Source organism: Rhipicephalus microplus, chromosome 8 (genome assembly GCF_043290135.1).
Source record: "Rhipicephalus microplus isolate Deutch F79 chromosome 8, USDA_Rmic, whole genome shotgun sequence".
Taxonomy (NCBI): Eukaryota; Metazoa; Arthropoda; class Arachnida; order Ixodida; family Ixodidae; genus Rhipicephalus; species Rhipicephalus microplus.
Genome location: NC_134707.1, coordinates 56219828 through 56231836, shown reverse-complemented (window position 1 = coordinate 56231836; position 12009 = coordinate 56219828). Strand labels below are relative to the sequence as shown.

Here is a 12009-nt window from a genome sequence, read left to right as displayed (position 1 = left end):
AGTCTTGTAATGAGGTTTTAGTTCTAATATTATGACCGATATCTGTCACTTCATGAACAGTTGGGTGTCGTCTGTCGTTCTAGAGAATACTTTGACTAAAGACAACGTCCAGAAGTCTTGTATTGAGGTTTCAGTTATAATATTATGACCGATATCTGTCACTTCATGAACAGTTGTGTGTCGTCTGTCGTTCAAGAGAATACTTTGACTAAAGACAACGTCCAGAAGTCTTGTATTAAGGTTTCAGTTATAATATTATGACCGATATCTGTCATTTCATGAACAGTTGGGTGTCGTCTGTCGTTCTAGAGAATACTTTGACTAAAGACAACGTCCAGAAGTCTTGTATTGAGGTTTCAGTTATAATATTATGACCGATATCTGTCACTTCATGAACAGTTGGGTGTCATCTGTCGTTCTAGAGAATACTTTGACTAAAGACAACGTCCAGAAGTCTTCCAGTGCAAGGTTCAGTTGAAATATTCTGACCAATATCTGTCACATCATGAAGTGTCGGGCACAGTTAGTTGCATTAGAGCACATTTCGGCTATGGAAAATGCCCGAAGGCATTCTACGCAGTATTTGGTTCCTATCTTATGACCAATATCTCTTGTGTCAATAAGAACCAGGTGTGCTTTGTTGCATTAGAGGATATTTCGAACACACACATCAACCGAAAGCCTGCTACTCTGGCCTCAATTGTAGTCTTATGACTGACTTAAATCTCTCAGATCATGAAGTTGCAGGCGTGATTATTAAGTTGACTGATATAAAATATGTTGTGTAAATATACTGAAGGTACCAGCATATACAAGATATTGTTAGTAACTTTGGTAGTGCAGGTATAGAAACCCGGTGGTTTGTAAACCTGATCAGGAAGGCAGCCACGCCTCATTCACCGCAGAGAGGAGGGGGGGGGGGGGGGAGCTCAATGTCAATTCCATATATTTACATAATAGGGAGGGGGTGCTAAGTCAGCCCTGGGGAGGGGCACTGGGACAAACTTTTGCCCCCCCCCCCCCCCCCCTTAAGGAGAGCCCTGCACACGCCTATGATAGCCGTACAGTATGCTAGACGCGAATGTTCATTCGCGGGAGCGGCACACGCACCGATGTTGATTTCTGGTGCTACCGCTGTAGTTACTTTGGGCACTGAAATGTCAATTACCTCTAAAATAGTCTAAACTGTGGTGGTTGAAGCACTATCAACTTGTTAACGTGTTCTCATATCCTCTGAAACATACATTCCCGCTCCAGTTGAGAACGTGCCGTTCTGTGCTGAACTTGGACAGTTCCAAGCCAAAAGATCAAGCAACATTGCGCATCGGCCTTGGACGCGTGGGCGTCAACGTGGTCGACGCGTGCCAGTAGTTGCACGCCCTTTTCCTCCACAGGCGCGACTAGACGCTTTTGACGCGTAGGCGCAAGCATACGCGTGCCAGTGGTTGGCACTTTAGCGTAGGCGAGTACCTGCCGCCACTGCAGCGCAGCACCGGAAGCGCGTCCCGGCCGTTCAAAAAGCTGAGGAGAGCATCGCGAGTTGGCGCGACGCGCTACAGATGGCGCCAGCTGTGTCACGTTTTGTGCCTCGCCGCGCGTCGACCGCGGAGAGGCTGAGAGAATTAAAAAAAAAAAAAAAAACCGAAAAGCAAAGCGCCGCGCTCCGCGGCTCCCCGCCTTCTACAACGGCAAGCCGGCAAGCTACTCGTAGCTTGCCGAACGAAAGCGGGAAAGAGAGAGAAAATAAAAAAAAGCGAAAAGCAAAGCGGCGCGGCGGCATCGGGGCGGGGCCTCGTTGGCATTCCGGCTGTGTACCCCTGGCTGTGCTTCTTCCTCCCACTGCTCCCACCCCGCCGTCGGTCAGTCTCTCTTCCTCAGCGAACCCGTGATGCGTTCTTCGGAGTAAGAAATAAAGTCTTGTTTTTGACATCCTACTATCTACAATATTTATTAATTGGTGAAAATAGCGAAATGAAGCCTGGAGCTACAAAAGGTACGTCCGGCGACGATTTTTTGGCGGCAGTCCAGATATAACGATCACCGGTTATAACGATCATATTTTTAGGTTTTCTCGATATCGTTATAAGTGGACTGCACTGTATAACGAAATATCGGTTATAACAAAGTAAATGAAAATTGTCTTGCATTGATATAGTTAGGCATATATATTTATAACGAATTTTCGGATATAACAAACTTACTTTCGTGTAAGATGCAACCTAACTGTGATGAGGTTTCAGTGTATTACCAACTGTGATCGCTGAATTTGTGCAGCAGTGTCACCAGAGTGGTCAGTATCACTTATAATAAATGAATCTGGGCTTCCGTTCCCTCATAGTCGTTTGAAGAATTTTTCAATTACTTGTCACGTTTTTTTTGGGGTGGTGGGGGGTATATTTACATGTTCCCTGCAAATGGAAGTCACTCGGTGCTCACCATGTTCACTAACAGTGCGTTTGTCATTGTATTTGCACAGTTGAACGTTTAAACCAAACGTACATTGGCGACATAGCGAGTAACGTTATTAATACACAGGCAAATGCATAATTAACAGAGTGGTGACCACCCCGGAGACTACGTCAATATCAGTAAATATAGGCTTTCATTCGCAGTTGGGCATAATCTCGTGGTACGGTATAACTGAAGTTATTTTTTGGCCTTCCCTTCATGGTTCGGTGACATTTATCATAATTATGGTATAAATGAAGTTATTTTTTCTGCCTTCCCTTCATACTTCACTGACTTTCATTAGAATTAAATATATTTCCAGGAGTGAGAAAATTTATTAAACTCTCTATACTTATGAGCATCTTCGCAAATGTAGCGCCAATTTTTCGGGGCTTCTTTTGGGGTGATTATTTGCTTGCCGTGACATTTTGGAACTCGGCTGAAGTCTGTGTGGAGCACTAAGTCTTACGCAAATTACTAAGCTCAAATGTTGCACAAGTACATAAAATAAATGGGAGAGAAGTACAAGTCCTACCTCTTCCCAGCATCCGGACGTCTACGTCTTCCCTTCCGGATGACGAAAACATGATTTCTGAAATGTTGGCAACAGCAACTAATCACAACACTCGCCGAATGTCCTGCATTTTACGCAATTTTCGGAGCGTCTGGTACATCCTTATGCCGATACCAAAAAAAGGCGCACTTTTCTTTTGAGTTGATCTAGACTAGATCTTCAAAGACACTGCCAACAATGACCTTTATGAATGTCACTACACATATCATTCCTAGGTCAACATTGTACGTGAGCATTACATACAGCCACAGGCTCATCGTGACCAGTGATACCAGTGATTTAAGTTAAACGGCTGTGGTTTGATGGTTCTTCATTCGTGCCTCAAAGGAACCAACTGACGTGCATAGTTTCAGGCTATTGAAGGACTGCTCCGAAATTCTACCTTAATTGGTTCTGTGGAAGGCGGTTTGTTATTGCCCGCAATGGTTGAGGTCAAAATTTCTTTGTCATTTTAAGGCAGAATCGATACAGAGCCAGTGGCTTGATGCTGAATCGCACACATTTCAGGACATCGTTTCATATCTGTGCTGTTTTGTTGCAGGACAAGTTCTCAAAGCCTGTTATGTCAACTCTTTAGCAGTACTTTGGATTGCACTGTCCTATTCTTTCACTGAGAAACAATCTGTTAGAGATAACGAGGACCTACACAACACCACACAGCACCTAGCTGATGTAGGTGCATTCATCAGCAAATGTATGAAGGACGTGGAAATGTTGGAGAAAGCTATGTTCTATTTATGTCCAGGAACATAATCCCCAAATAAATATTCTAGCCTCCAGTATTGAAATATATGCAGGCACGAGATAGATTAGAAGCATTATGCAATTGTAGTACATTTCGCTCTTATGCTGGAGCCAACATCGCGAAACTTTCACTGTTGCGTGTACATCATGTAGCACTATCATACATAAAGAGTTTCCACACACTGTTTAGTTTAGGTTATCAAGCTTTCTTAAGCTAATAGCTGTTGACGAAGTGTCTTTTACTAACACAGCTTAACCTGGCCTTACTACGTGAGCATTTCTTGATGTGAATGTTGTAGGTACGGCACAACAAATATAGGGAAAAAAACAGACTTGCTGCACTGTACCTTGCACATTTAGCATGAATAAACTCGCCCAGATCAAGCTTTTGTTGGCTTGAATGCTCAAACCTTGATATAACGAAATATTAGTTATAATGAAGCAAACGAAGAACAGTTTTGCAATAGATATAGTGTTAGGGATATGCCTTTACAACATATTTTTGGATATAACAAACTTATTTTGGTGCAAGATGCAACTTTGTTATAGTGAGGCTTCGGTGTATTCACTAACAGTAAGTCAAACAGCCCTCTCTAGCTGAAATTTAAGAGTCGATATTGGGCAAAATAATGACACTTCGCCAGACTTACTTTCGTTTGGGATGTGCTTGGTGACCACGTCGGTGATGAGCTCCTGTACGGATGCTTCCATGATTCTCTTGCCGTTGAGAATCCAGGGTGTCTGGCTGAGAAGACGCGAGTACTTGCAGTAGCGACCTGTACGTCGTGCGGCAAGTTGTCAGCATGCGTCGGCAGGCATCGGAGTATGCGAAACTGGTTTCTCTGAAGCGAGCCTACTAGAAGGCCGCAACTGCCGGCTCATAAACATTGGTGCTAAATGCAACAAACTCAAACCACCAACAGCAGTTTGAGTGCCTCAGTGCTGGCAGACATGGGGCTATAGAGCCTAAGAACTTTAGTACCAACTTTCTTCTTTTTCATTATTTCTCCTTTATTAGTTCTACATAAGTAAATATCTGTCTTCTCGTACGAGCGCCTCTCCTCTCTGCGAAATTGGGCGACGGGTCTGATGATTGGGGCGCCAGCTACCTACGTCGAGACCTGCCAGACCCAGGTTCCCACTCATTGGTATCAGCACAGAGTTCCTGCTAACCATCGGGTCGAACAACAGGAGGCAGCAATGAGACGTGGCTAGCTGTGAATTTCTAATCACTGGTGGAAACGGTGGGACGAGGGTAGCCATGAGTATGCAATGAAGGTGAGCCACATTTCTGAACGGAAATGAACATGGGAGGCAGCGATCACGTTTAATTATGCAAGCTCGAGGTTGTTGCGTACACTGACAAAACGTTTCCCCTTTCTATAACTCCCGGTGTAGCTTTTGATTCACTCATCTCGACAAGAGAGGAGAGAAAGTGCTTAGAAGAAGTGACACTTCACTCATTCTCGACAAATTAAAAAACATTTAGCAAAAATTGTTTTACGAGGCGATGAACTTGTTTATTGATATTGTCAGCCATGTGCCTCTTCGCTGTGATTGACAGACCTCAAGTGTGCAGTATCCATCACACTACAGTTATTCTACTTGCCGACACTGCGTGATCACCCTCTTGCATATGTGTGACAGCGATTCCGCTGTGACGTACTTGACATTAAAATAAACTAACAGAGGAATGTGACTTTTTCACCCATGATCAGTATTATCAGGCCTTTGACAGTTCCATAAAAATGATGACAGGGCAGTAACCACTCTATCAGCACTACATTACGTAGAAAAGATACACTTAAATGAGCATGCCAATATGAGCTTTATTATCTTCGAAGTCCTTCAGCCATGATGAACTGAGAAGTAACAAGCCCCCTATTTTACAAGATGGACGTCACATGCCAGAATTGGTATGGAAAGCACTGTCATGCATCAGAAACTAAGAAATTTTCTGAGTAACATAGGCAACACCAAGGCAAGCTTGACTTTGTATGACAAAAAGCCGACTGAAATGAGTTACCTAGACAGACTAACGTACCTGCAAGGTAGATAGGTGAGTGGACGCACGAGACTTCAACTTTGGATTCGATTTTTGGCGGTCGGTCTGGAGGGCATTTGTACAACCTGCAATGGCACATGAAAGCTCGTTGCAAAGGCTACACTGTTGCAAAAGGTACCTTAATGCGAAAACCCCTCCCCACTCATATTTAGTCGTATATATATGGCCATAGTGATGTTGGGCAAGAACTACTCTGGGAAGTGATGTCACAAGCACGAGGCTTATATTAGCTAACTTCAAACATGTAAATTTAGACTGGTTACAATACTGCTGGATGAACATGCCATATAGTGATCTAAATAAAGCTACGAATAGTATCAATTGTTGGCATAACACGTATGGCTGTTCAAAACAGGTGCAACGGAAAACGACTTCTGTATGCTGTCGGCAGTGTATCAAATGGGTACATATCGCAAAATACTTGTTAACAGCCCAAACATGCACAACAGCCGTTTCTCGACACCTTTTGCTGAAAAGTCTTTGCGTAGAAGAGACCGTTGCTCTGTGCATTTTTGTTTTAGAAGACCCGCAGAAACTTGCATCATTTTTGGAATTAAGCAACACCAAGCACCACCCACTTTCTGAAGTCTTCGTCCGAGATCTTTCGAAGCGCATCCAGCACAGCACAACGTGTGAATATCTCGCGGCACTGGTGCTGTTGGCAGAAGGAGAGAAAGAAAATAAATAACTGCGATAACTCATGAGGGCTGACTGCCCTGCTACTTGAGACAACTTACCTTTCTCTGCTGTCGGTTTGGAAAGGATTCGGGGAACTTCCTCAGCCTACAGAAGGATGGAGACCAAAATCACCAATGGTATTAGTTTGGGCTATTGGTTTGTGCTATTGGCTGTAATGTTGAACCAATAGCGCTGCTGTGCCATTGGTTCGCTATTTCTGATACAGTGGCTGTTTAGATGCACAACACAGTGGTGACACAGGGAAAGAATAAACAACAGTAGCCAACGATTAACCCCATCTCTGTTCATTATACCGAGCTTTGATTATATGGTCCCCAAGTGCACGCGTGTGAATGCGAGCCCATTGTTGTTTATCCAAGTTGAAAAAAAAAAAGTGAAAATACATGTGTCAAAGTGGTGGTTATTTTTGTGCCATTTTTAACTATAGATAAGTCTCGCGCCACACAGCTACATGAGCAAGGCTCGGCCTTTTTCCTGCAATACAGCATTGATTAGATGTGGCCCACATCCAGGAGTAAAGTTAACGATGACGACAAGAGTAATCCCTTGACTTAGGTGATAGCACGAATTAGAGACACGACCACGAAAAAAAGAGGACAATCACTGCGAGCAGTATTTAAGGCTATGAGCCAACTAGGCCTGCCATGATTTTTATTAAGGAATGCTTTGGCAAGACTGAATACACTGTTCTAAGACCCTTCGAGGAAACTAACATCTTCAGCCTAAACTATAGCAACAGGACAGGTGCAGAATGTGCGAGCTTACAGAAACCCGCACTCCTCCTCGGCGTTTGGCGACGGGAACGCCACTGAAATCTGGAAGCCACTCGCGGCGGAAAACTCGACGCCCAAGTGGTCGGCGAACATTGGGCTGACGATGTACTTCCACACTTCCTTGGCGCTGACGAATTCGATGTCGCTGCACTCCTTATAGGATTCCCTGCAGGATTGAAAGAAGGCATGCAGCAAGAAAGAAACCAAATCAACAATATGAATAAAAGAATTGTGGAATATTACAAAAGACCACTCGGGACATTAGAGGGATACCGCATCATTCGACTGCAACACGACCATGACAGTAAGTCGAGGGGTGACTTTTCATTATGCCTAGAAAGATGAAATTGTATGTTTTTCCTTCTATGTATTCCACTATCCAACTGTATTGCCAGTGTTCATTTAGGGCTGAAAAACTAGAAATTAACTAGGGTTAAATTTGAGCAAATACGGTAACAATCGCAAGTTAAGTGTGGATGAAAGTCTTTGATTTGGAATCCTAAATAGCAGGGTAATTTGAAAACTGACTGATAGCCTGACAGCTGAGACCAACTGATGTACAACAAAAGACAGTACACAGTATACAGATACGACAGAGCCCCATGTTTGTCATTCTTTGATGTTTTTTGTGAAACCTAATTATACATAGCTGCCTAAGTTGACCCCATTTTCTTCATTTATTATTTTGCTTTGCTAGCGACACTGGGGCCAACTCTAGTTCATTAATCTATTGAGTTGAATACAGAAATTTAGAGGCATTCTGCCCAGGTACACAGTAAACTGAGTGCAATAAAATTTGCTTCCTCGAATTCCATTGACTGCAAGAAGTGAAATTTCGATTAGAAAAGCCAGATTATTGCTTTTTTCTCAATCTCGCAAAAAGCAGCGAACAAGTCTTTCACATGTGAGCCACTATGTTTACAACGCAACAAGCATTCCAAAGGAACCAACCTGAATTTTTCTTTCAAGTGCGTCACCATGGCATGCTAGAAGTGCAAAAAGAAGGTCTTGGGTAACCGCAGGCACGCCTTAAGGCATACTTTGTCTTTCAGAAGCACTCTACGATAGACCACTGCCTTAAATAACAATAAAACATTGTTAAACGTAGCTCAATAAACAAGAATAGTGGAAAAACCTCATTGTATTGAACTCCCCTTGAACTGGGGCACAATCTTGCAGAACATTCACTTTTGCCATTTGCGACTCGCCAAGACCTGTGCAAATGTCACAAACAGTGAGGAAACATGTGATGTGAAGGTAAACATGTTTGACAGAGATCTGTCCAACAGGGTAAAATTAGACGAACAAAGTCAAACTGCTTTATAAGAGGCACTCATATGAGACAAATGGGTATAAGAGACACCACAGTGCCTGTAGCAAAGATACTGGTTGATAAGAAAGTGCAGATAAGGTACCTTGGTTATAAAAAGGCATCTTGAATGAAAGACAAGAAATGCTGCACACAGCATGCCTCTTATAAAGAGTTTAACTGTAAACACACTAACCAGGCACGTTAGATCTTCAGTTTTTTTTTATTAAAAACTGGCTCTACGTTTTCAGACCCATTCGGTCTCTTTTTCGGGGGGTGATTGTCCCGCCAGCTCCAAAAATTTTTAGTGGTTGTTTCCTTTTCCATCTTTGTTTTTGTTATTGTTACTGCATTGTTTTCCCAATTGGCTCCGGGGATCACATGCATACAAACTCGGCAGGGTCTCGGTTGACTGGTTTATATATACAGGAGTTGTTTGTACATGCCAAGATTCTAAAAATTACCCTTTGGTGTGGCTACTTTCTGTTTGGATAAGCTGGGCTGTGTCAAAGTCCATGCGATGGCCCAGCTTCTCGCTGTGTTCTGTGAGAGCATGTTGTGCTGCATTGAAGGTACGCTTCAAAGCTCCCGTATTCTTTGTGGAAAGTTTTTTGTCTTGCTGATCTAAGTGACATGGCAATCTGTGCAGGGAACTTTGTAGACAAGCCTAAAGAATTTTTCCTTTAGCAGCCAGTCTTTCAGTTGCGGCAAGAGTAGTTCTATTGTTGATGCAGGCTAGTGTGCTACCTGAACACCCTCCTTCCTCAATACCCTCGACAGTTGCTCGCTTATTCCCAGGATGTAAGAGACTGTGATGCAGTAGGGACACTTGAGGGAGGCTTCACTGTTTGTGCCACCCTTCCCAGCTACGCGGAGGAATTTTTTTTTCAGGTATAAACCACAATGAGCGTATATTGATTTCATTAGCATGTAGATGCACTTTTTCGATGAATGCAATACTTGTGTCTCTTAAACAGCACACATTAGTGACTTTTTAGCTTTTTTTTCTCCATACAACTTTTAATCTCTAATGCCTTAGCACACGGATGGGATAATGCACAGAGTGTATTGAAATGCCAGTAATTTTCCCAGATCTATTGGTGGACTAATTGTCCGATTAACTGATTGGCCGACCGATCCATCAATTGAACCATCAACCAATTTAGCAATCAACCATATGACTGACGTACCTACCTACCATATAATTAACCGAATTGCAACCAACCAATTGAATGATCAACCAACCGACCGAACGACTGACGTGCCTACCAACTGACTAATTAATATAATGTTGCAGGTTTATTACAACTTATAAGACATACATAAAAGGGTCCCAAAGTGCATGATTACAAGCGAACTAAGTGGCAAACATTCCCACAGAATTAGTCGCATCAGCCTGCTAGGTGTGGTGGATTACAAATAAGCTTCTGATACAGTTTACTTTTCCTGCTTTTTCAGCAATAGCACCAAGACAGATGTCCTTGAATATTTTAATACAACGGTAGTGCTGAATGATAGAGTGAAAAAGAGTAAGGACAGAGATTAAAAACTACCCCTTCTTATAACATATACAAATAGAGCAAGACAGAAATGTCGTGTTAATGCCAACGCAGGCTGTTTCTTGCCTGCACTGTTTACAAGACTACAATCTGCCAACTCACATGACGAAGTTCAAGCGTCACGGGCACCGACAGCTGGAATGTGAACTTGGAGAAAACACAGCCACTCTCCTTGACAGCTGCTACAATCTGAAAGTAGAAAAGAGACAAAACTGTGCTACAGGCTCGAAAGCCGCTGGCCTGCCTCGGTGAATATTAATACTGTAAAGTTGTTTCGTAGGATTTGTGATGACGGAAAAGTAAAACACACGGAGCACATGGCGTGCAATGCCTTGGATGCCTCTAACGTGGAAGAGATGCTACAATCTGGGCAGTGGCCTGCAGCATCAGTGTTAATGATAATTAGCAAACAATAAAGACAGAGAAGGTATGGGGAACTCCGGAGCTGACGGAGAAAACAACACAGTAACTTCTCTTAACATCCCCTACACTTTCCCTGGCATTGTTGTCTCCTAGTTCTCAATAATGTTGTGTTTAACACAAATTTATACTTTCCCACAGCACCCCACCGTGGTGGTCTAGTGGCTAAGGTACTCGACTGCTGACTCGCAGGTCACGGGATCGAATCCCGGCTGCGGCGGCTGCATTTTCAATAAAGGCCAAAATGCTGTAGACCCGTGTGCTCAGATTTGGGTGCACTTTAAAGAACCCCAGAATATCGAAATTTCCGGAGCCCTCCACTACGGCGTCTCTCATAATCGTATGGTGGTTTTGGGATATTAAACCTCACATATTATTCAATTAATCACTTTCCCACAGTATCAAAGTAACACCTGTCAGCCACAGTATGAGGTGGTGGATCGAGCGCTTTTCTTTACAACCTAATGAGACCAACAGACAATGCAGCAAAGGAAGGTGTAAGAGACATTATATGCGGTACAAGAGACAATAACTGTAGTGTAGTAATTATGAGTTGAAGGGCTCCTAAACCACCTCCAATCATTTTTTTTTAACATTTTAAGTAAACGCGTGCTTCGTGCACAGAATGCCTCAGTATCAAAAGTGCCAAATAATACGCAAAATTTAACATCACAAAACTGCGATGTGATTACCAGAGACGTCGTAGTGGAGGAGTCCGAAAATATTTCTTTATTTTCTTTCATGTGCGTTGACACTGCACAGCACACGGGCCTGTACCATTTCGTCTCCGTCGAAATACGACCGTTGTGCCCGGGATTGACCTTATGACCTTCGGGTCAGCAGCGGAGCACCGCAGCCACTGTACCACCAAGCCTGACCAACAGCGCGAAACAAAGCAGTGCTACGAGCTGCGAGAGCCCCACAAATTCTAAGAAACAATCCCTTCTCTTCCTTCGCCTTCTCTGCAGTATTCAGCTCCTCGATGTTCGCTGTGATGTCAAGTTGTCATCTGCTAGTCGTCTGCAAGACCTGTTTGTCTGCCTGCCGGTATGCGCGCTCTCAGCTTTTTCTCCTCGCACTGTGAAGACGAGCACTCAGCCAGGAGGAGAGACGAGCCGACAAACCAAAAAAAAGCGAAATGAGCCAGAGACTTTTTTGTATCGCCGAACAAGTGTCGCTCCAACTGGTGTGGTGTCATTTTGAAAAATTACCACAGCTACGTTGCCGTTATGGACTCGTGCACAACTGCAAGACCACAACTCAATTGGTCTACGTGGTCTAGCGGCCTTTCAAGCAGAATGGAATCAAGGTGGATGAAAAACTGACTTTGCTCTGGTAGGCACAGGACCTACAACTTCCAGTTAACAGGTCTGATGTTATAATGGTTGAACTAAGGTGATAGTCACTTCTCTATTTAC

General features: G+C 43.4%; 1 protein-coding gene across 1 annotated transcript in view; it reads right to left on the bottom strand.

The window, feature by feature from the left end:
• Window positions 1-12009, bottom strand: part of Pus10 (Pseudouridine synthase 10) — a 28748-nt gene that overhangs the window by 14926 nt on the left and 1813 nt on the right. The window contains exons 3-10 of the mRNA XM_037416701.2: window positions 10274-10360; window positions 8255-8289; window positions 7296-7469; window positions 6569-6614; window positions 6410-6486; window positions 5811-5896; window positions 4417-4542; window positions 2984-3040 (exon numbers count right to left, since the gene is read on the bottom strand). Coding sequence (XP_037272598.2) covers window positions 2984-3040; window positions 4417-4542; window positions 5811-5896; window positions 6410-6486; window positions 6569-6614; window positions 7296-7469; window positions 8255-8289; window positions 10274-10360 — 688 coding nt within the window. The remainder of the gene's footprint in view (window positions 1-2983; window positions 3041-4416; window positions 4543-5810; window positions 5897-6409; window positions 6487-6568; window positions 6615-7295; window positions 7470-8254; window positions 8290-10273; window positions 10361-12009) is intronic.